The 26,343-nt window shown below is 36.5% G+C and overlaps 1 protein-coding gene across 3 annotated transcripts in view; it reads right to left on the bottom strand.

The window, feature by feature from the left end:
* AIMP1 (aminoacyl tRNA synthetase complex interacting multifunctional protein 1) overlaps positions 1-26,343 on the bottom strand; it is a 39,738-nt gene that overhangs the window by 11,120 nt on the left and 2,275 nt on the right. For 2 of the 3 annotated variants that reach the window (XM_064450064.1, XM_064450066.1), the window contains 4 exons: positions 8,811-8,944; positions 7,959-8,084; positions 5,530-5,685; positions 2,385-2,596 (listed from right to left, as the gene is read on the bottom strand). In XM_064450064.1, coding sequence (XP_064306134.1) covers positions 2,385-2,596; positions 5,530-5,685; positions 7,959-8,084; positions 8,811-8,944 — 628 coding nt within the window. Of the gene's footprint in view, positions 1-2,384; positions 2,597-5,529; positions 5,686-7,958; positions 8,085-8,810; positions 8,945-26,343 lie in introns of those variants that run through there. The other variant, XM_064450065.1, reaches the window with a different exon arrangement.

The raw sequence follows: 26,343 nt of genomic DNA, 5'->3' as shown, positions 1-26,343 counted from the left end.
AAAAAGCCCTCCTCTATTTATTACACGCTTGTCTGGATCTTAAGTTTGCCAGCAAACATAATTTACAAGTCACAAGCTCGGTGACATAGATATTTCTATTTGTTTCATATCTGAAAAGAAACACAGTAGCATTTAACATAGCCTTGAAGTATAATGCTACAAAAGCAGAGGAAAAAAAAATGGTTTCCTTTAAGAAAGGTGTCTTATATTACACAGAACGCGCCAGTAAGTTTACAGTCATGCTTTAGTCGCTGTCCCTTATGATTTACAGAAACACGTTTTCCATGCAGACTAGACAAAGAGAATTAGAAGATCAAGAGTATGCATAAGGTACCAATATAGTTACCATTCTATCTAAGAATAAGAAATATAAATTCCAGTACTATTTGCTAACTCCTGGGTGGGCAGCACTAACCCTTAAACAATGATCTGGAAAGAGAAAGACGAAGCCATTCAAGTAGAAAGAAAAAGGTTCTGCTATTAAAAAAAAATAATAAATAAAATCAAACTATATAGTTCCTAACAGATACAGCTGTAATACATCGTCTCACAAAGAATGGTTGCAGGATAGTGTTTCTGGAGGCTGATGGTGGCCTCTTCTTTTCCTATTGTGTTTAAGATACATGCCCCACATTCTTATCCTTCACTTCTGGTCACGGACATGAGGATCTCTTAGGTTAAAGGGGATTTCAAAGGATAAAGAGAAGCAACACTTGAGAATTGTCTGAATTTCATGAATGATTGCCCGAGACAGGTATTGATGCTAGGAGCACACAGAGATCCATTCAGAAAGCCAAATGCAGTGGCAAAAAAGCTGTTAATTCCTGCTGATGTTTCAGAATGTTCTCCAATTGTCCTCAGCTGCTGCTGAAAGAGCTCAGCATTGGCATCTTCCACCTCGTGCTTCAGAAGCACATCCCTGTTCCTGATGACACATGTATCTCTCTACACATGATGATCAAGGGTGCAACTTCTGACTTGGCTGCACCACCATCAGCAGCGCACAAAAACACAATATACCACATATAAAGTGGGCATGAAAGAAGTTTTCACATCCATAAATAACTTGCACTGCATACTGAAATGTTAATGAAGATACACATTCTGCCTCAAACACTGCTAAATTACCACATTGAACACTGCAATCATAAATGAGTGAATTTTTCATGAATTACGTCTATAGCACTTGATCTGATATATACATTTTTATTTTCATATATGTCAGTAGTTACATGCCAGGCCTTTGAATTTTTGAACTCTTCAAAAACATAAAAAGATGGAAGCTTGCCCCTAAAAATTTCTCATCTAATAGAGAGTTGCCAAAACCAAAACCAGACACACAAACTAACTGTTCCCAAAGAATGTGCAAGAATGATCCCTAATTCTCTGTTAATGAGTACTTTGGATTATCTTTTCCAGACAGAAAGCAAGTTAAAGAGAAAAGTACAGAATGCGACGGCAGTAACAGTCACTACATCTGTAGTTACATGTTCCTAAGTTTATTTAGAACGGCTTTTAAGATGTTTTTTTTCTATACACTTGCTTGAGAGAGGACTGCTAAAAATGAGCTATTTGAATTTTTGCCCACTGCAGATCCAGTAACTGGACGCTTATCAGATGATCAGTCCAGAATAGTTTTTGTATTCAATCATTTTTTTTTTCAGTTCAATAACTTTCTGTATCATAAAAAAAACAATCACAATTTTAATTGCCTCCTACATTTGCAGTCTTACCATAGGGACAGGGCATCAATAGGGACTGAAAAGGCATTTGAGAAAATGTAGCTTTTCCACACTAAGATCAATTCCTTCATGACCAATTTTGTGGTTGCTCTATCCAACATTACTTTAATTGCCAAGCTTGTATTTAAACTTAGGAGCAGCCTTCAGTCAATTCCTCCCTTCCACTAACCCTCTATAGGAGGTGTAAAAGGAAAATGTAGTCTTGAAGTCTCAGGTTGTTCCCAAGACATACATAAAGCCATGCATGTCAAACACAGAAGTGTATCAACTAAAAAAAAACAATAGAGGCAGACTCTATTCCAGACAAGGAAGTAAAAATATGTACTTTGTATCCCACTCTTTAAGCCACTCACTGCCAGAGAAGTTAAATTTACATGCTCTTTGCTTTACTCCATGCCAAACACTTCAACAGGCTATAAAGAGAGTTGGAAGGCAAAGGTTTCAAAAGTCTGGATGATAGCAAAAAAGTTGTTATGGATTCTCTACTACATGCTAGAAATGTAAAGGGAGAGTCACATCTGTGGTTTAGGAGTCCACTGTGTACCAAGGCATCACAGAAGGAGTCAGAATAAGATCCCAGATGAAGGTCCTAAGATACTTTAGACAAGGAAAAAGCTATCAGTAAGTAGTTTTGTCAAATACCTGATCCAGAGGAATATGTTTCACTAAACCACTGACAACAGTCCTCGGACTTGCTTCTCCAACATCCACTTCTTCAACATATAGAGCATCTGCATCTGGATGCTTTTCTGCAGTAATAATGCAGCCAACACGAAGATCCAGACGAGAAACGTCTACCGGTTTTGCATCACTACTTCCAGCAGCTGGCTGCTGTTTCTTCTCCTTCTTTTCACCTATTAAAGAAAGTTTAGTTCATGAAATAAACATTAAAAAAACCACAAGTTACATATGTGACTATTGCAAGAGTATAACAAATGAAGAGCAAAGAGTTAGCACTTATAGTAGAAGTTTCCAGTGGAGAATCATCACGCACACTCCAACTTAGACTGTTACTACAAGTAATTACCACCTTAGGACAGAGGTTCTCTCTTGTTTGTAAAGTGAAGTCATCCTGAACTGTAGCTAGCATGAATGGAAGTGACAGATACACTCTGCCAAAGGCCACATCAGTAAGCCTGACAGTCCTGTTTTAATAATTAACAGTTACCAGTAAGTCTTGCCATGGTGTTTCACCAGCAAAAGAAAACTAGACAAATCACAAGTAATCAGGTTACTAGAGCCCAGCAACAGCTACTGACTATGGCCAATGCTAAGTGGCTGCAACTGCACAGTTACAGTTGCAAAGCAACCCTTCAAGATGACCTTAGCTAACATTCTTAACTTCCCAAATACATTAGCGTGTGAAAATACTCATGGCTTATGAGGTTCCACTGATGTGGAGTCTTCATCCCATGGCAATGCAAGGATTTGTCATCACCCATACATACTGTATAGTATAAAACAGCAGTGAAGCAACACTCCCCATACTCAGCTGCTTATTTAAATATTCTTTTTGAGATTAACACATTACATCCAGTTTGTATGTAAGACTGTCCTGTTTAATAGGCATTCAAGACTTGTTTAACAACTATAATCTCTGGGGATTAAGAAATGTCTAAGTGCTTACTTAGAAAAAGCAAATTCTGTTTTTCTTTCATCCAAGAGTTTACATATTAATGTAAACTAAACTGCCTTCATTAGGGAGCAAAAAAGGAACAGCAAACATAGCATGCAATTTGATTCATTGATGCTCTAGTACAAGGCTGAAATTAAGTAACACATTATAATAAAAAGGCAGCATTTTTTTAACATAAGCAATAGCACTTCAAAAATATTCCAGTTCATATATGATGAGTAAGAAGTCCTAGTGTTTATGACGGGGCTTTATTAATCTAATTGTAATTAAATTACAGTTAATAAAACCAGTCATGTATAAAGTAATTGAATAAAAACTGAAAAATTACAATCAAAATAATTAATATTTAATACCTAAGATCATTTCAAAGACCTGCCACCTTTATCCTTGGTATCATACCTTACTGTTCTCCACTTTATGACATTTCTCTAGAGTAGTCTGGAGCCACAAACAAACAAAAAAATCTTCTAGCACCCTATTTATTTTGCTTTAGAGAAACAACATCTGTCACTAAAAAAGGAAAAAAGAACATAGCAGAACATGTCTGTACAGAGCATATATACAGATGCACAAAAACTACTAATTTCTGTGCCACAGGCTAAGGAAAGAACTGCACTCCTCTGGCCAGTGTTGGAGTCAGCCCATAGCCAATATTCAGAGAAGCCTCACAGATGAGGTTTGCAAGAAGTGGAACTAAGAATATGGGGATAACCAGAGAGGAAACAGATGAGATAAGTGACATGAGCAAAGGGATTTGGCATACGCCATAATTTCATTGATTTCAAGACTAAAACACAAATTTTACATACTGGTTACTTAGATGTTGAACACCACAGAAACAGCCTGTTCAGGGCTTCTATTTAGTGTTCATGCTATATTTCACCTTTTTCCAAATACAGTCACCAGAAGGAAAAAGTCAAGTAGATTGCTTTTAGGAGCAAGTAGATACTTACACAAGATGAGGGGAAATACAATACAAGAACGGTTTATTTTCCCTTACCAACTGAATATCTGCCCTCTAGTCACTGAATACTCAAAGAAAACAGTTAATTGCCTGATATGACACATGGCTTCTGTTTTTATGTTTACAACTCTGTGGAATATTGATGTATCAAAGGCTGCATATTTTCTGGTGTACTGAAGTAGCTTATAAACCTGTGTACAGCTCGCCAGGGAAATCAAGGATACAGTGCCCTACGAGCATAATATGAGACTCTGAAAATCTGTACAATTCATAGCAAATTAATAATTTGTTCAAGAGAATGATTGTAAAACATGAGATTAAGTTACAAGATAGACACCTGTACTTTTGTGTAACAGACACCTTTTCTTCTATTAAAAGACAGTCAATACAGACAACTAAAAAAGAAAAACAGGAGGAAAGGTGTTAAGAAACCTACATACTCTTCCCATACATTTCCTCCCTGATGCCAAACCAGATTATGCTATCTGCCTATGTCCTTTACCCAGTACTTCTTATTAGCCACACACTTTCACCAGTGTTGACATGGATGTTTCTGATTAATTCTGATGGAACTTCACTGCCTGTAAGAACCTTCCAGAAGGAGGGAAAAAAGCAGCATACTTGGAAAATGCTGAAAACTGCAATTTAGCACTCTTCCTTTAGTATTATGTTATGCTGCTACTGCTTGCAAGGCATTTTGCTGAGCTGGTCTTTGCCTTTGCTTGCACTGTTTCCATGGTGGGGTCGGGGGGGAATCTAACTAGGCTTCAGAACAGAAAACCATCCAGTCTGCCAAAAACTTCTCTCAACTTTATGTCCTCATCTTCCTTTCCACACACACCCCCCCACCGCAGCTTGCTTTTTTTTTTCCCCTCCTTTGTGTGTGTGTATTTTGCTTTTTTCTACTGTGGGGGTTTTGGGGACAGGGCTTGGTTTTTTGGTTTGTTTTTTTTTAAATAAGGAAGTTCCATCACATTAAAAGAAATTTTGCATGTATCCCATTTAAGAATCTGTAGCTTACTTCATGGTCTTCATTAGCTTCAAGTACTTCCAAGATTTTAAAAGCTAGCACATGACTCTTCCTACTGTGGCTGTACCAACTGCTTTTTTTCTGTGACCAAACTGAGGTAAAAGCACTTGCATATATTAAATGCCTTAGCTATCACAGCTAAGAAAAACTGAAGTACCTTTTTTTTCTACTTTTTCCTTCTTTTTCTTTTCTTCATCTTCACCTTTAATTTGATCTTTGGAACCAGGAGATGTGACTGCTGTAGGTCGTGGAACATCACTTGAAAACGAAGCTGTAGAAACGGTTGTACCAGGAGGAACTGCGATCTGTTTTACTAAAAATCAAACCTTCAAAGTTAGAAGGGGTACCAGAACTTTGAACACTGTGAGATTTTAAGTTTCCAACATAAAAGGAGAACTGAAAATTTTGCTTAAAATACCTAAACCACAACTGCTGAATATGAAGCACGACATTACAAAACATATTTCAGAACTTAATCTATACATAATTATTCTGATCGGTTAATAAAAAAAATGTGTAGTCAAAGGCATTATTATTAAATGGGAAAAAGTGCTAATTACAAGAAAGCATATAAGCAACCACCACCTCTTTGTAGTTTATGTCAACACGTAGTTATCTTTGCCACTAACTCCTTATTTCTCATTTGTTTTTGTCTAGTTTCAGTTTCTAGCTACTAGCTCTTGTCATACTGGAAACTATTCTATAATTTGCTATACATATAAAAACAATTTTATGCAGTCAGATGATTCTTCAACTCTAACTCTTTTCTCTGACTAACTAAAGAAACTGAGCCTGAATAAGCACATTCTAAGAAATTACCTGCAGCCCTAAAATTATCTGCTGGTTCATCAATTTCCTTCCCTAAATTCTCTACGTTACCTTCATATTTCTCTTTAAACTGCTGATAAGGAATACTGGACATCGTCTCACTATTAATCTTAGCAGATGAAAGCGTAAGAATCACCTCCCTTCTACCTTCTCTCAAGAATCTCATTAAGGCTTTTGACCAAATCATTATACTGGGTAAGCATCATCAGTGTACCAGACAATATACTCTAGGCACCCTTTCCCAAGAATAGTTAGACCAGATGATCTTTCAAGGTCCCTTTCAACCTGGGCTGTTCTATCACTAATTACTGTTTGACAAATTCTTCTAGCATCACCATTATACAGTTCTGTATTCTGCATACATGCTTTTTGCACTTGAGACTTATTAACTTTCCTGAAGAACTGTGCTGTTTGTCAATACCTGCTCTCTTCAACACTAAAGTGATTTGCACAAATTATGTTCTTATAAACTATTTTTTACAACAATTTTAATCTGATATTTTTTGTGCCAACAACCACTTGCTGTTTTGCTTGCTAGCTGTGGAGAGACTTTTTGCTTCTCAGATTTAAAAAAAAAATCTCAAGTGATATTTTTGATGTTCTGTGTCCATCTAATTTCTGTGCTGAACTACTTAGTGTCAAAGCTAACATACACTAACCTACTTCAAAAGAAAAAGATCTGAATTTAGTCCTACTACCTTTCAAATAAACTAGCTAAATAAAGGAAGATGCATGTCAAGCCAAATATTGATTTCCTAGTCCTTTCCCATCTTGGAAAAAAAAAAAACTCAGATACATTGAGACTTCTATCTCAAGCGTAACAGAGATTCTGTGAAATATCCTATACCTTTCTAGAATTGCTGGAGACTAACAGACAATATAAACTAATGGTTTGGTTTAGTATGTGAAAGGGCTTTATTCATGCCAAAAGGAGAAACAAATTCTGTGTATTTATAAAGTGCTAGTCTTTTTGAAGACTGAGTGTTTTGTTTTACCAATAACATGTTCAACACAGTTGAATGCTACACTACACTATCTCACCCAATTTACAATACTGACAACATGGGTAAAAATAGTAATAGCTGTTAAGGGCAGAAGAGGCTTTCTTTGGAAATAATTATAAGGAAGACACGCTGGATCTGAAACACTTCACTTTGTTTTTTTCCTTTCTTTTTTAATATGAATGATATAATGATGGTGGGACCTGAACAGCTACACAGAGGAGTGCAAAGAAGGAAAAACAGCACAATGAAAGGATGGTCTTACTAAAGCATGGAATCAAAAATTCAAAACACATTGTTTCTAATTTTACATTACCACAGATTTTCTAATAAGTCACTGCCCATCTGTACTTTGAACTACAGCTTGATTTTCCAGAGGGGTTTTTCAGTCATGCCACATTAAACACTCAGCGTATCAAGGAGTGTTAGACATTCAGCAATTTCTAAGGTATTATAACGAGTCACTGTCACCAGTCAAATTCGAGGCTTACGAGAGGCACTGTTCATAAACATATAAAGAACCAGTCTCATGTCTAATTAAGATTTGGTATATGTACCTGTTAGATTTGCAGCTTACTAAAATGTTGGAATTAAGTAACTCATCATAGGCATGGATCCTAGGGAAACACAGAAATTCTAAGAAATGCCATAGTGTCATATAGAGAAAGACAAAAATCAAGGAGAATTAAGGTAGTGCAAAATATGATCAAAACTAACTAGATCTGTGTTGTATGAGGATAGGACATTTTTCCCTCACCTCCATTTCGAATTTCTGCCTGAATCAGCTCCTGTTTCAGCCCTTCAATTTCTTTCTTCAGTTTAGCATTTTCCACACGGAGCTTCTTCTCTTCTCGGAGAGATGCCTGCAAGACTAGAGTTGACACTGTATTAAAAACAACAGGTTTCAATAATTAGCATTCATCATTTGGCAAACAGAGGGTTTGTTTTTAGAGAAAAGTGAAACATGGTGAGCCAAACACCAGAAAAAGTGGAAACTTTCAAGGAGTATATAATCAGAAATATTTTGGAGTCCTTTTTTTGTTGAAACAGCCAATCTTTTTTTTTTTTTTTCGCAATACTTACATACTCAACATACTAGCTTCTCAGTCCCCTAAATCCACTCAAGAAAAAACTCCAAGAAACCTATTAGGAAAAGTTTGAACATGTTTGTAATATGGATCACCTTAATTCACTGATACCGATATGTACCAAATATCAAAGCTGAAGGTATGATACTCTTGAGAGCATCCCATAGTGGTGAAAAAGCAGTAACACATTCAGGCAAATGCATAATCTCATATTCTGCCTGGCTCCCTTTCTCCGTTCAAAGGGAATCACATCCTATGAAGTTTCCATAATCTGTTTCTGTTGTTCCTCATTCATGCCTTTTCTATTTCAGAATAAGCAGGTTCAAAAAAAAAAAAAACAACCCACAAACCACAAGACAGTGAAGTGGTGCTACGATTACAAGCTTTGTCTTGGACAACTTGAAACACACTTAAAAGGTTGACAGCACCAATGAAGCTGTCCATGTTCTCATTTTTTCCTATGTGCATTTAATGTTAACCATCTGGTTAACATGTTGATCATAAGATAGGTAATTCCTTACTAGCTTTCTCCTTGAGAAGAGCAACTTGTTGCTTGAGGTATTCAATAACTTGATCAGCCTCTGCACCCTTCTGCTCCAGTCTGTTCAGCACTGCATTGCTGGCTGCCATCTTTGGCAAGAAACGGGTTAAAAACCTAGACAAACAGACAGTCTAAAATTAATGACTTCTTAATGTTATAACGCTACCATCTCTTACCACATGAAGCAGTTCTAAAATCAGTTGCTGAATAAGAATAAGAACTTATTCTAAGTGAACAAGCTGGGCTACCACCTCCTAATGTAAAGCCCAAACAAAACGCAACATTAAACTGCATCTGATGTTTGACAGCTGCTTTCAAGTATTTTGGAAGAAAAGTAGCTTTTCTTCCCAGCTGCAGAAAACATGTTCTTCCTTCATGAAACAGAAAAATTATTCCACTTTCTCAGAAAGGTCTTGAATAAATCAAAGGGAGCGGGGGAGGGGGGAATGGATGGATGATAAATAAAAGGGACAAGAGAACCCTGTATCCTGGTTTTTAGCTGAAAAATTTATTAAGCGTATGCAGAATTTTATTGAGACTAAGAAAACATCCTACAGAAATTTCCAAGCTTTCCTAAAAATTTATTCAGAATATACTGAATTATTCATACATTGTGGTTGTGCATACATTAAAAATTTACTGATATCTTACTTCTAAGCGGAATTCATCGGTATTTTCACTCATCTCTGATTAATACAACTTTTATTGCAGGTTTACACTTTCAGAGTTGTTTTAGCACTGATTTTGATTGTCTTATTTTGTTTCCACTGAATTGAAAAGGCCAGGCACCCAGGTACCACATTAAAGAAGCAGGAAACACAAAACACCAGTAAAGGCAAGAGCACAAATAAACCCTGTCTAACCTTCTTTTAGGATACTCAACAACTTTTACTGTGTTTCTCTTAATGTTCCAGAAACTAGCTATGCCTTGTTTAAAGCCCTTATTTCTTGAAAGCTACCAAATTGGCCCTACTTCCTTCGCTGCAACGTTTGTGTCTAACCATAGAAGCTCAAATAGTAGCAACAGAATGATGAAATACAGTTATAGTCACTTCTATCTGCAGCAGATAGTCCTTTCACCCTCCCACTCAGCATCTACATGAAGAAAGAATCTGTACTAACAGCTGCGTCATCTGTAAATCAAGAAAGAAAACTGGTTATAGGTGGGAAGAAAAGATGCCTTGCAGATTTTCACAAGTGACAGTGGTGTAGTTCCTGTGAATTTGCCCATCAACCGCAACAAAGGGAAGAACTGACAAGAAATGGCAATCCAGATGCATGCATTGGCTCCTCAACTTTATCAGAGCCCAAAAAGGCCTTTTTTCATATCGAATTGGCAGAGAACTTCCCGTTTTATTACAAGATCATTCTGACACTATGACCTAAATCTGTTTTTAATGTACAAATATTCTCTGTTGGGATTTACAACAAAAGCCATGCTGAAGACAAAACAGGTTTAGAAATAACTGAAAGGTGAACATATACAAGCATGCTCATGCCAATGTCAGCATATCACCTTTACTGCACTCTCCGTATCAACTTAATATTTTGTATCTGATCTTCTATTACAATGAACTCAATTCTCCGCAGCTATATATGGCAAAAGACAACGAATGAGGAACAGTGTAATTACAAAGTTCTCAAAGTAAAATTCACAAAGCCAGAGATACAGTAGTCAGATGATGCATGAGGTATATTACTCCCACAAAAGCAACGAACGAACAAACATCTTGGCTTCTTTGCAATCTAACACAATTAAAGTCTGTTTTACACTGCTTTGCTTAAACATGTATGAGTGTTGCTGCCACACACCTTCCACTTATCCACAACAGTTTTTTCTTTTAAAAGAAAGAAACCTCTGATGGAGAGAAAGCAGTAAAAGCATCTGTCCAGGACAACTAAAGTAATTTTAATATTCAAATTAATCTCTGCTAATAAGATAATTTTGTTTTCATGTGCAGTATGAAAACAGAGGGTTTTAAAAAGGCAAACAGTGATTCCAATAAGTTACTGATTTAGATGTCAAATGGAAATAGACATAGAACTATTATGGCACAACACAGCATAATACAAAGCCTGGAGTATTACTGTCTGCATACCAGTAAGATTTCTTGCAAGCTACATATTCGCTCAGGGGAACATAACACTAACAGTGGAAACCTTGCCAACAACAACAGAAATGCTACTAAAACTTCAAAGTGAATAGAATTGGTACATTTTATAGGTTTTAGCCAAGTTGGCTAATGAACTGAAGATCTGGAAATGAAGTTACATGATTACAATGGGTAGACATTTTCCCACTTGTCAAATAAATTTCTGTAAACCTAGTATTGTAACAATAACACAAAGGAATAGGTATTTCCGATACTAATATAAAGAGCCAACAGACTGAAATGAACTGCTGCACAAGCAAAGGAACCCATACAGCAGAGTGATAAAACCCTATCTAAAAAGGGCACATAAAAAAAATTTAAGACCCACCCTTCATTATAAAACACAAAGCACATTAAAAACATTAGCACTGCAACAATCCAAGGTTAAAGTCAAGGATTTTTTTGATTTTTTTTTCAACCTTTCCCCTACTTCCTTTGCATTCTATTATATTACCCTGACACTCCACAAACACACACAAAAAAACCACAACCAACCTCAAACAACCAACTCCTATTGATGATAAACAAACTAAAAATAGGAAAGAAAACCTGGAATAATATAGCTTAAAGAACAGAATCACATCTTATTACAGATACATTCTGACCTGTTTTGCAGAAAATGTTCCAGAGGCCAACTGAAAGTAAAGTCACTTCATACAATTGTGAGAAGCTGCTTTCCCTTCAAACAAAAAGTAGTTCTGAAAAACAAGTAAGGAGTAGGTCATATTCAGACTTTCTGAAAAGGGTAACCTCCTGAAGTTTCTCTGCTAAGGGAAACTGATCTCAGACCTCTGAAGGCTACTTTTTTACCTGCAAGACATTCAGAACTGCTCCAAAACCCACTTGCTCCGCTACCATGGAACTTAATCTTCAAAGACTCAAGTCCTGCAGTTATTCATTAGGTTATATATCAAAACATAGTAGTTGTTTCATTTCTTGTCATTCTACTTGCTGACTAAAAGATAGTTGCCTTTTTTTAAAAACAGAAAGCACTACCTCCCGAGGTCTTCTGCATAACTGCAGTACCCTCACAGAAGAAAACAGGCATTATTCTACTTTATTTCTCAAGGACACATAATGTGGACGGGTCCCAAAAGTGTCACACTCTAAGATTTCTCATATAGTACAAATTACCCCAAGATTTCAACATGTTTTACAAATACTGGTTTATCAACATTGGCCTAGACCTTAAAATATATCCAGATCAAGAAGTGAACACACCAAGATGCTAAAAACATAAACCTCATTGTAACTTACTCTTCAATATTAACATTCTGTTTTTAAAAGCAAGAAAAAGCCAAAACTCCCATAAAATTAATGACAAGATTTAAAACTTAAACTCCAAAAATTGTTTTTGGAATCTATCCATAGTCCGAACATGGAACCAATTACTTTTCACTATTGGAAAAGCAATCATTTAACCAAAAAACCAGAAATTAGAAGCCAACTGATTCCCAAAACCTAGAATAATTAGCTCTAAGCATTCCTTTTTCCAGCTGGAGGTTTAAAAATCTCAGTACTTCAAAGTTCTCATCTTTTTCTTGCAATGGTTTGTTAATGTCAACACACAAAGTAGGATTACTAGCTGTAAGAGATCTAACCTGCAGGCTGGTAATTAGTAAGACTTACTGCCTACAGATCAACATGTTCTCCATGTATGCATTGAGTACATCTACAACGGTGATGCAGCTTTATTTCAGCTTTTTCAATTCAGTAAAGTTTTATGCCATTCTTTTACGTGACAGGCATCTTATTTCTTGTTCGCATTCTTTCCCACAGGCCTTAAGACAATACAACCAAATGCCACACGCATTTCAGCTGGCCCCCCCAGGCATGTGTTGAGACAAAAAGTTCCCAAATTTTGTCTCAAATGATGTAAAATGAAACAGATTCCTCACAACTGCCTGCTTCACCTCTCTTACTCTCCCACATATACACTAAGTCCTCCACAATGAGAGGGTAAACTTTCACAGCTCACCACACCTAGGCAGTGTTCTTCATTGCACAGCTACTTCACTCTGACCCATCATTGCTCTTTGCTTTGTGCTAGCTATGGAGGAATCAATTATTTCTACAGTAAAGCCAATCCTACTGACCTTTAGCGAAGAGCAGACAGCAATCACAATATGGCCTAGATAACATAAACATATGCCTTGCAGAGAATGCTGTGTTTATGAATAGCCACCAATCAAGACCTAAGATCAGGCAAGGAGCCACTACAGGAGAAAATAAAAGTCTGCAAAAAGACATGTTGCAAAGGCATGTTTGCTTCTTAATTGAGATGCTCTGTTTATATGAAAAGTTTGTCGTTGCAAAGTAGAACAAGCAGGATCAGCCTTATTCTAAGAGTTATTGACCGCACCAAGGTAATTTCTCCAATGCTAAATAAAGTTCATTAATTTAAACTATAGAAAAATATTTAACAGCAAATCCTCTTCCTAAGATTTTGGTCTTAAGTCTTAAGCAGCTGTTAAATTAAACTCCTTTTCTTCTCTGAGATGTCTCAAGACACTTCACTGTGGCCAACTTTTACAGAAAGTAGAATACTTTGCTGTAAAGATAGAAAGTATCAACAATCACTTTGTTTCTGCAAGAAGTGTGTTCAAAGACTTCTATCTGAGCATCTTTTTTGAGTATGGTCATTTCTGGCAGACAATCTTAGAAAAACCCATAAATATAACAGAACGTGCCAGCTGTTTGCCAGATTCTGCTCTGCACTTCTATGAACTGTCAGAACATAGTGAATCAGATTTAAGAATCTCACATCACACCTTTTTATTCTGCTAAGAAAGGAACAGTAGTAAGCAGATCAAAACAGAAGGAAAAAAAGAGTAGAACTATGTTATCTTTTGCTAAACCAAAGTATGAGTGCAACTAGGAAACTGTTGTAACTTATCCCATCATCTGTCTCAGGGAATCGGGATTCATGCTTCAAAAAAATCAATTATCTCTTACAGGTTTCTTCTAACTTCTCATAAAGTATTCTAGACCTGATGCCGTGAACATCTTTGGCTAAGATTTACAATATCTGATTTGATTTCACATTTTTGGTAGAAAAACTTAAGGTAGAAAAGTTTAAGGTTTCATTTTCAAAACAATGAAAATTTAAATTATATTGAAAAAATAAACAATCTGAGGTGAGCTAGGACTGATGAGTTTTGAGATCGAATTTTAGTTGTGCCTTGATCATATCCCTACTCGACTCCAATTAGAGCACGGATGATCAACAGCAGCTCTCGATTTGTCATTAGGGAGACAATGGTCTATAACAGTTACAAATTTGCAGTAATATAATTCTATTGCTAGGATGTTCTGGAAATCTGCTATATTCAGTAGGTTTCATGCACTTACCCATCACTACCACAAAAGGCTGAGTGTTCCACTCGTTTTATACCTGTTACACGTTGTAAAATCCAATCATGGCTTTTACACCCAAATATTCCTTCTCAGGGAATGCAATTCTAAAAGGTTATATGTTTCTGGGCTCCAAAAGAGAGAGAAGAATCAGATTTACTTATTGGAGACACAGGTTTTCCACAGTTTTATCTGTAAGAAAATATAATCCCTCAAATTACAAAAGTAAAACATGAAGCTGTTCATAAACAGGTTTCAGAAAAAATATGCCTTTTAAACCCATACACAAACACACTAAGGGATCAGGAAGCAGCAATATAGTGCTGAGAAAGAAAACAGAAGTATCTTACATACGAGATACAACTTTGGCATTGCTTGGGCCTACTTAATCACAATCAAAGCCCTAGTTTCCTTATCGTAAGAGCAAAAAGATATCGTGCCCCCCATTACACTTCAATATCATTTCACCCACATAGAAGAGACAGGTGCTTATCAGTTAGGATTTAACTACCGGCTCATCTGCCTTTCAGAATTAAGTATATTGTTAGCTCTCTAGGGGTTTCCTGAATCTCAGTTGTCAAAGTAAGCTTACACAACTAAAAATATGGTTTAAGGCCCTAGGCAAATATGTATAAATGATCAAAACGTAGACGCTCACGTAGGTCCTTCTCAGCATACAGCAAAGGAGACCTACCAAAATATTTTTGGCAGAACAATGGCAAACACTCAAGAAGCAGCACTTAGCAATGATAGCACAATTAAAAAAAAAAACAAACAAAAAACCACAAACTAAAAGCAACAAAAACTGCACACAAACCAATCACACTATTTTTTGTCAAGAGTGAGCAATATTGATAAACGGCAGTGTAAAAACTCAAAATCTAGAAGTTTTATGAAATAAATCCTCATGGAACCTCATTTTGACTCTCAGTACTAGATCAGTGATCCCCTACCAGATACTAGAAAGGTGGCACTAGAAGACATCAAATGCAATTTTAACTATTATCCTTGTATTTTGCTGAAGAAAGCATGCTCTTTATAATATGAGCAAAATGGAATTGCAGCCTAAAACGTAGGAGGGTATAGTATGGCAATACAGCTTTGCAGACTTATAATTGCAAAAAGATACAAGAATTCTATCTTACTCACTCTCCCCAAACAAGGGACAAGAGGGAATGGCCTCAAGCTCCATCAGGGTAGGTTTAGATTGGATATTAGGAAAAAAGCTGCCCAGAGAGGTGGTTGAGTCGATACCGCTGGAGGCGTTCAAAAAGATATGTAGATGTGGCACTTCAGGGCATGTTTTAGGAGACATGGTGGTGTTACATTGATGGTTGGGCTTGATGATCCTAGAGGTCTTTTCCAACCTTAATGATTCTATGATTCTAGGTGATTGTTGTAACTGGGGCTTTAAACAGTTGAACAGCCAGATTTTTTTTTAGTACTTAAATACAAATTTTAAAATATTCATAAACTCCTGCGTAGTCAGCATTGAAAGCAATTTGCCAAGCAGCAAATTATTAGACAGTTATACATTTCTGTGACTTTATTTCAACTTACAACTTTTGCACTGAGTCAGAATAATTGCTTTGCAGATTTCCAAACAACTAATATGTTGAACTCAGTCCCTCCAAGAAGCAATGCCAGCCCTAAGGAATGATTTGCAAGCTCTGGAGACTACAGTCCAACCCTTCTGGTTGCCAGATAAATCAGGCCCAATCCCAGCTCCAGACAGGTCTTTTAGTAGTCCTAAGAGCTCACCCCTCCCTATTTTAAAGGGCTGTAAATAGTAAAAACACACACAACCAAGCCTTCGTATTGAAAAACACTGCAGCATGAAGGAGACTTTTTTAAAACACTGCACAAAAAATGCCCATCCACTGGTACCAATTTTGAGGCAATACAAGTTACTCAGTAAAGATTATTTTTAAACATGAAGGCAACTGTGTCTTGCAAGGGAGCAGAGTACCAAAGTCGCAAGCAAGTCATAGTGTTAATGAGACAGGCAAAAATCAATTATGAGATGCAATGAATGAAGATGTAAGACAGGCATAAGTTAGAACAAATAAAGATAGAAGCATGAAATTTTTACTTTAAGAGTATTATGACAGGCTTAATTTGAAATAAAATGTATCTCTTGGATGTGTATGGTAGAGATCATTAGAAACTGAACAGTCAGAAGTAAAATTATTTTAGTATTTTGTTCAGGTTAGCATTTCAAGATTTAGTAGTTGCCACAACATATTAACTGCATCATATCTTAACACACTACAGCTGCAACATTCCAAAGGTAAGGTAAGTTAAGAGTACTTGCAATTTCATTCCAATCTTGGCTGTACATTAATGCTAAATTTGCATTCAGGGAGAAGTTTCTACTAATGCTTGTCTCAGTCCAATCGCAAATTAACTTTGTACTCTTTCCCGCCTCTGAGAAGACACCCCAAGGACTAAAGAAAGAGACATGACTACAAGGAGTTCTGTCCAGGTGGATGTGGTTTGTAACATCTTTGCCTCAAGAGCTACCAAAAATTTTCAGTAACAAAGACTGTATACAAAGTTATATGTAACTTTATTAATCTGAGAAGACTGCCCAGTAATTTAACAGACATGGATGGCTCATGTGCCTCAAGAAAAGCAACTTCTTTGCACTCCTTGACTTAAGTGTCAACAGGTTACACACCCACTACCTCTGCCAAGTCCCCTGGAAGTTCAGTAGAGATTCATCTGGTTGTGCTTTATAGTGCAGTCTGAAATTTAAGTAGCAGCTCATATGCCAGAACAGTTGGACAGCCTTATATATTTTTTTTAGCAGTGTGTATCTCTTGGAGCCTGCTGCATTAATATTTTAATAGTACTATCAGAATCTTATGGTAAACGATCACCATGTGCAGAGGGATTTCTCATGTATAACCCATGATGGAAAAAATATAATACCCACAACATACTACCTTGTTTCTTTGACCTTAAGCACTGATTTCAAACCCCAAAGACATGCAATTCTTCAGAATAGAAAGCTTACATTAAAAATTGACAGGGTTTTGGTTTATGGGGTTTTTTTGTTTTCTTTTTTTTCTTTAATTTATAAAAGATTAATTTTCTGAACTACAGTGTACCCAGTGGCTATCCCTGAATATTACAGAAAAAAAGCTGCTATTCAAGCCTCAAAGTATCCTCATAAACTTCCTTGTGCAGGTGATGGACTTTACAATTACAGACACAAGCCTATAAATTCAGAAATATAAGTGGCCTCAGCTGCATCTGGACAAGTCTGCAAGGTCAGCATATGCCACAGGAACTTGAAGAATCTGTGCTGCAGTTCACCCTCTAGGGTTTTACTGGAGAGCGAAAGCTTTTGATTACTGTTGTAACTACAGAGTAAACTACCTGTAAATCAGACAGCAGAAGAATAATCATAACTGCACTGAAACCTACCTGTATCAACCAAGTAGAACACTTTCTCAGGCACTTTATTAATTTTTGTAACTTTGTCTTAAGAAAGTGAGCATTTTCACTACCTGCTGTGCTGGTTCTTAATTATGGAGTTATAAAAATGTAAAGAAGAGAGAAATCTTTACTCCCTTTCACTAACACAGGTCTCACTTGAAAAAAAAAAAAAACAAAACATTTTAAAAGTATCTCTCAAAATCCAATCTTTTTATTTTGTGTCTGTCAGAGCAATAAGGATAATAACCCTAGCTGCTAAGACATTTTAAAAGTATGTTCTCATCAGAAACTTGGAGAGTTTGGAAATAATACCATTAAGCAATGTATTTTATGTCACCAATTGTCACCAAAATAATAGTATTGTTTAGGTAGTTCACAGGAACATTGATTCTCCTTTTCAATTTTAATTCACAATACTCTGTGTCTGAATGCCAATCAGTTTTCTTACATAGTTCAACTGTAAAAAAGAATCTTGAAATTTATTACTTCTATATTAATATTGGCTTTTCTACATGTAAAAGTAGCCTCTTTAGCACAGCTAAAGGAAAACAGGATTTAACCATTCAGTTAAAGCAAATGCTAAGGTTAAAAATAACCATTATTTATTCACAAAAGCATTCAGGAGACACCATGCAGATGTACAGCAAAAGAATCAGTGGTCTCTAACTACAACCACATTAACAATTGCTGGTACTTACTAAGGCAGAAACTTTAGGTATTCTTTTATGTGGGCTAAATAGAGGCTGACAAAAATTAAACCTGAAAAAGTGCATGTTTGTGTGGCACATGTCTGTGTAATCAATGCAAGAATAACGGCAAACATCTCTTAATGGGGAGTAACAAAGCTGGCAAACAAAGCTTTAAGGGAAAAAGCAGCCCTCACTGAACTTCGAGCCTGCCATTTTAATATCTTATTTACTTAGGTAGAACCCTCTCAGACACATTCAATGACCCAGTTTCATTCATCAGACAAATAATTACACTTTCCAGTGTTGAATTTACTCGCATAATACAGGACGATGATATTTTAATGAAAATCTTCCATGAAGATACTAACTTACCCTGCAGAGAGAAGATTTATTCATTCAGCTGTGGAGTGAAAAGTCTAAATTAACTTTTAAATCTAAAGTGGGCTGCAACAACAACTAATCCTCAGCAGCCAGAAGCAGTTACATGTCACTTCAAAACTACATGCCAGCAGTATCTACCACCACATGTTCCTGGCACCAGCCTCAAAACACAGGCCTTTACTTTTATCACGTACAGAGTGAAGAGACTTAAAATTCCTAGCACACATTTCATCTACTTAGAAAAATCTGCAGATGTAACGGTTAAGTATTGTAACTACCTACCTTTTGGATCAATGATTTTAACTCGTGTGGTAGAAATATAGAAAATATTTTTTCCCTTTTGGAGATAAAAGAAAGGAACTCCGGAAAAAAAGAATTTTCAGTAGGTTTACATTACTCCAGATGAAGACTTTGCTATTCTCAGCAGGAAAACAAATCAACCAACCTCTGAAGCAAAGACTGTACTGCAACTACCTGTCAATCATTTCTAAAAAGTTCACAAAGTAACAGTTCAAAGGCTACTTGAAATCAAAATGCCAACTTTCCTTCTGCACGGACATGAACATCCACCAAAGGGTTATATGATAACATAGCTACTTCTGATCTTCCACTGATTTGAAACAATAATTTTTGCAGAAAGATGTCCTTTGTACACAAAAAACACCACCACTTTCTCCTGTACAGCAAATGCTGCTTCTATTTAAGTTTTTTCCTTTTAAAATGAAAATCACTTCTTATTAACACAGAATGACTGTTCAGACTTTATATGCTTATTTCACATTTCAAAAATCAAATCGATTTGCCAAGACTGATAAACCAAATGTAAACCCCATGCAAGCATATGACACTTCACTGTTGTTCTAGCTGGAACACAGAAATTACTTTCCCAAAACAAAGAGGGTGATCTTGAAAGCGTTATTTTTAGCCTGAGTTGTTTTCCATATTCTAAACTAGAGGGGAACATTAGTAGTTTTTCAGATTACCTTTTAGCACCCCTTGCAAAACTCCAGCTGTTACAGGACAGTGCCCCCTGCCTCCTTCTTCCCTCTCAATTTAGCATTGCATACATTCATGAGTAACGTCTCACAAAAATGTTCACACACTGGTACTGAAAATAAGTTCGGAGCATCATTGTTACTAAATATCTGTTTTTATGAGCACTTGATACCCCAATTTCAAAGTGACCCTGCTCAGTAGTCCTTTGGGCACAGTCCAGAATAGCAACATGGTTACTGAATTGATGGTATGTTAGTCTAGGTAACTTCTGGACCATATCTTATATAAATACTTAGGCACTGCTTGAGAGAAAGCACAGCAATGTTGTATCTTTTAACTGTACTGAAACCATAAACAGTCCTGTAATCGCCTTTCAGAACCTTCTTTGTAGTTGTAGTGAAGTAGTGAAGAGCATTTAAGGTTCACAACTTTTAAAACTTCTAGGATTAAAATTAACTTTCCTTCTTTTAATACTAGATCCGTTCAGAGAAAAAAATAAACAACAAAACAAAACCTTTGTGCACTGATTTTGGACACTGAGGGGACTGATATCAGCTACTAAGACTGATGGTATCTGACAGAAAAATTCTCCAGGCAGCTTTTGGGGAATAGGTATATTTCATCTATGGATTCAAAGCTTCTTCTGTTTCCATAGTTTAAGACAAATTGAGATAAATTATAATTTTGCTATGTTGCAAATTATTCTATTAAAAATCCAACCTTTTTATAACAACTATTTTCAATTAGAATATCTTGGTTTAGCATCTTCAAAAAGTACAAATTTGCAGCTAAAGTCACTGAAATTTAGTCATAAGCTATAGGTAAAGAAAAAAGTCTGTGCCTAGTTCTTATCATTAGGATTATTTTATAGATGGTCAGATGGATGTGAAATTACTTACCCACTGTAACACAGCAGGGTAATTCAACCCCTGCAAAAAGATTAATTTCCCTGGTGTACAATTCAGTGTCATATCCTCGTTGGCAATGGTGATTTCCTTAATGTATGACTGTTACCAATTACTAGAGCATTTCATACAGCAGGTTTCAAATCTTTCAGTAGGACAAGCACGATGTGAACTTACGGCCTTCACTCCAGAGCAGCTGCTACCAAGCCAAACGTAGTGCCTCTTGCATGCCATGTACAAGCCTGTGCACTCTTGTGGGAATAGCAGTCCCTAGCTGCCCTGGCCAACTGAGCTGCTGAAATGATCTGCTCACTTATCTTCAGAGTCTGAAACAAGATGCCACTACAAAGCTGAATATTAAACTGTAATTGAGAAACACTGTGGGATAGGAAACAGATCCAATAGCCACGGATCGTTTCCGAGAGGGTTCTGAAGTCAGAGTCTAATCTTTAAACTATTAATTCTTACTCAGTTGAAGTTATGTTGGGAAAGCTCCTGATGAGAAGGAAATGGAAATAAAAGTCTTCTATAATGGGTAGTTCTATGCCAAAAGATTGTACCAAATGATCTCAAGAAGAGATTTGCTAACTCAAGGCAATTTTCGATGATGTTTTATGCATTGCCAGCTGCTTTCAAATGTAAAAAGCATCTCAGAATCTGTCTACTTACAGATAATTAGGATATGAGACAACACACCAGGGAAGCAGTTATGAGATGAATTCAATTTTCCTCTAATCTGTCAGGTTTTTTCCAGCATTCTCAGGAAAGAAGAATGGGTTCTTCCACATAATTCTTCTACATGAACCGTGTGTTTAATGGATGATGGTTAAACACACTATATATTGTTTTCTAATATGAACTCTAGTTTAAGCTTCCCTCTCTACAGTTTTTGAAGTCAAGGAACAGTTTTTAGGCTGTTAACTTTTATAACATGCCATAGAAACATAAGAACTGTATACAAAGTTGTGGAGCATAACAAATTATAAAAACTAGGTCAGCAGAAGGTATCTCTTCTAGAATTTCTCTCTGAAAATTGTACACCGCAAAAAGGAATTTATCCAATTCCCATTTCAGTAAGGTATCAAAGTAATTTTCCTTAGAAATAGCAAGCGTCAACAAGCAATTACAGCTGCTGTTAGAGACCCCCACTGATGCATTTAATCATCAAATCAGTTTCATGACTCTAGGTTGTAAATATAACTTAAGAAAATCCTTATCTTTCATCTCAGTAGGCAGAGGTGATTTAAAAGTAAGTCATACCTTATCAATAACATCCACACTCTGTACGGTCAAAAATTTTTTGGACAAACATCCCCTCCTCAGTTTCTACGGACAGAATGCATGGCCTACCCTTACTAGGACACCGACCAACTGACAGCATTCTGACAACACAGAATGAAACAAAAACCCACAAACATCTGAGTGAACAACTGGAAGGTGTTCTGCTCCAAGACTTCAAAGAAAAGACTATTGAGATGCTGACTTATCTACCTAGTTACTTTTATCCCCACCTTCCTGCCCCAATCCCACGGCAGGAGACAAAATCTGTTGAGTAACAGAAGAGGAACAGAGCCAAGGACATTAAAGAGGAAGAATATACATGAGAATCCATAAACAAATTCTTTGGTGGTCACACACTACTGCTAATGCAGCTTAACATTAGCCCATAAGCAGCAGCATTAGAATTATTGGTGTGGATTAATTACCATAGCAAATAACTAGCATACAAAGGAACAAATGAGCAATTGAATTGCTCCTCTTCTTTTTCCATTTGAACCAGCCAGTTATTTAAAATACGATATTGAAAACTGAAATCGCAGACTATTTTATAAGCTAGCAGTAAGGAAGCAAGACGACACTAAGATCTGAAACAACCACCACCTGCCAGTCCTGCAAGACATGCCATTTTTTAGTGGTTTCTCTTGGGGGTGGGGTGTCAAAACTGTCATTTAGAAAAAAACCTTGGAAGTTAAACTGATTTCTGTTGGCCAAATCACCCGGTATTACAGACTATCACCCAGGAGCTGGCCATGACTTGTATCATAAGCAACTGTTCCCTAGAAAACTGAACAGGGATGTAGCACACTGAATGCTGTCATCAGGAATGCCTGCGATTGCCATGCCTAAAACCACCATCATAATTGATTACAAATTGCTAAACATACTGAATTTATAAGCATTTGTCAGAAGCACAGAGCATGCTCAGGCAAGGAACTTTTCGTATTTTAATATAAACATGTATGCCTGGACAGTCTAGAAATACTCAAATATGGCGTCAATCTCAAAACATTTGGAACCATCACGCTACTACAGCAAGCAAGCACATTTTTAATACGCTCAAAAAGTACTTTCCCTTGCTCTGTCCATCTGATCTATTCATCTGGCTAGAACCACAGGGGCTATGTTTTCAGGAGGGAAATACCTGCTTGCAAACTGTTTCATGCTTGTTATGCACTTTACCATTAGAAGACCCTATGGCTCAAAAAGTATAAAGGAAACTAACCAATGAGTTAATCAATTAACACAACACCACACCACAAAAATTATAGAAAGAAACCACCTCTCACCTGGAAATCTATTCCCTTGCCATGCCTCCCCCCCACAGTTTAAAGAAAAAAAAGTTCAGCTCAATCTTTTAATTTCTCTAAAAAAGAAGAGTGAGGGAGAAAGGAGGAAATAAAGGAGAGGCAAGTCAGGAAAGGCCTGACTAGCCACATTTTATTATAGGCAAACTGTCTCAGCTGTTCAAGAGGCTTCCCAAACAATATTCACATTGCGCTCATGCATACTCAAGACTGCCCCCAATTGCCAGAGATTTGCTTTTGTTCAGATTCTCCTTTCCTGTCTCTCAACTTTTTAAATACACTTCAAAGAAGATCAAAAAGCTTAAAAGAAGTGTAGCTGTTTAGTCTGTAGAAGAGAAGATAGATGGGAGACTTGGTCTCATTCTTCAAACACAAAGGAAGTTGGTATGAGAATGTGACTAAACTGTTCAGCAGGTCTACTGAAAAAAAGGAAGGAAGATTGAACTTACACATTTGGAAAACTTTCAAAGTAAGAGTAAAGGACTGAACAGGATGCCTATGGAGGCTGTGAACTATCGATCACTGGAAGGTTTTAAAAACAGGTTAGGCAAATATCTGTCAGAAGTCATTAAGGTATACTAGATGGAAATGAACTTGAGATCTTTTGTTCCTCTTCTGTTAAGGTCTTTTCATTACACCCAGTGTTACAAAACCAATAATATTTCCTTCTGTTATATCCCTGCATTTTATTTAACTTTAGAAAACATGTAGTAAAACCTACCCTTCTAACTGGGGCCTTTTCACATATTCAAGTGTGATTATTTGGGAGAATATAACACATCAAAGATTTGATAACTGCAAAAGCAGGATAAATAAGCCACCTGTGAAGTAAAACACCAACTTATTAATTTTACACTCACTCTGAAGAAATTGACCCCTAACGTCATAACACAGTACTATATTTCCTCATTCTCCAACAGAAAAAAAAAATTGGGGAAACTAACTGATGACTTACAGATCTGTGGTCACCAAGCTGTCAGAAAACCAGTTTTCGGTTTTTGCTTAACAGAATTTTTTTAAAAAAGGAAAGCACTTTTTCCCAAGCACAAAAAAAAATCAGAACAACGAAAGCAGTTTTGTTCAGAAGGCAGCTTTGAGAAGTATCCAAATCTTTTTGAAACCATATTAAGTTATGGGTAAGAATGGCTTTCACCACACCATGGGAAGAAAAAAAAAAAAAAAAAAAAAGGAGGCAGCCATCAGAGGCTTCCCCCTGCCCCTACTGTTTAATACTAATGTAACCATGGAAATTAATTTTTCCCCCTACTGTTTAGCAGTAATGTAGCCATGGAAATGAAAACTAAACATTGATTTCCCCTTTACCCCCAGTATGGCAGGAAGTGTTTCTTAGTGACAGTAATAAGAACCATACAGGTAACTGTTTAGAAAGAGCATAAACAGAGGTTCCTGGAGGTCTCTGCTGGACTGCCATCATATAATTCATATCACTACAAGAAACAAGAAATGAAATTTACTTTGCTCACATGTGATGTGGTTAGCAGCTGCCCCCTCAGTTTTATCTGGGTTGTCTAGCATTTGACATTCTTTAAGTTTTAGAAAACACTTCCTTAGAAGACACAAACATGAATGAATTCATTCACATGGCAGTTGTGACATACAGCAATCAAATCATAACCAGAAAAGGTCAAAAAATATTATGGTAGATACCAGATTTGACTAATCTTGATCAATCCTTCTTATGACAACTGCTTTATGGTTTTTTTATCATACAGAGATTTCCCCAGTATGTTTACAGGGACTAGGTAGAATCTGTAGGCACCCAAGAGCTCAAATTTTCTTTTCACTGTTAGTCTAGACAGGTCTTAGATAAAACTTATATCCTATTCTGTATCTCAGTACATCTTCTTTCTTGCCAATTCATGATCCACTCTTCGTTCTGGTGCCTTTGAGTTCCTGTCCTCTAGAATGTACAAGCTACCTCTGCTGCTGCTTAGGACTTTCTCAGGAATGAAGAAAGTAGCATGACACCCATAAAATTATTCATTCTACTTCAACGTTACAGGGCAGCGGGGGGGACAACAAACAAAACTGAGAAACTGATACCTTTCTAATTTGATTCTACTACTAATTAGATTTATACAGAGCAGCAATTGTAGAAGTGGTCTGTTGATTCAGAAAGAAAATACACAAATCACTACGCTGATTATTACCTTATGTTATCTCTTACTATCTTATAAGCCAAACTAGCACAATTCTATAGTATGAAATGTACTGTATAATAAGATGTATAGAAATGTTTTGAGGCATTTTTACAATATTTCCAGAAACTGTTTTTAAAGCTCCATGCCAACTAAAATGATTGACCTGTACCTCAATATATTACAGACTAACAAAACCGAAAGTTTTTTACTTTCTACTTTAGTTTTAATTTAACAAACAAGAACACTGCCCCCCCCAAATTCACAAACAGGTCTCTATGGAGTTTATGGAAGAAAAACAAAAGATTAAGAGATAATTTGGAAACACTGATCAAATTACTGTGATGATGTATCAATTAATTTGGTAATTCACTACATCAAGCATTAGGCATGAAATTTCAGTGATAAACGTTACAGCTAAATATATATTTAAACATTCTCTAAATTAGGGCTCTGTTCTTCAAAAATGTGATTCTACCAAGGATATTAAGCAGGCAACTTTAGAAAGAAGAACAGCAGGAAAAGGGCAGTCTAACACCAATACACCTTGCATAATAGACCATTACTCACGTGACATTTAATAGTTCTCTTTTCAGGAAAGCATAATATTGTGAAACTTACAGGTCAGTAGAAAGTCAGACTCTAGTAGACTAGAATCCCTTGACTGATTTTCAGAAATAATTAAGAAAATGCCATGAATTGATTTAAAGGATTTTGCAAAATAATAAGAAGTCCTAGGGGGCTGCTTGCTTCCCACCATCATGGCATACAATTAAACTTCATTGCTAGTCTTCTTTGATAATATATATAACTGAAATAACAATAATGTATTAAACAGACTTCAGTC

This window comes from Phalacrocorax carbo, chromosome 4 (assembly GCF_963921805.1).
Source record: "Phalacrocorax carbo chromosome 4, bPhaCar2.1, whole genome shotgun sequence".
NCBI lineage: Eukaryota > Metazoa > Chordata > Aves > Suliformes > Phalacrocoracidae > Phalacrocorax > Phalacrocorax carbo.
The sequence above is the reverse complement of the archived record's forward strand: the minus strand, read 5'-3'. Positions and strand labels throughout refer to the sequence as shown.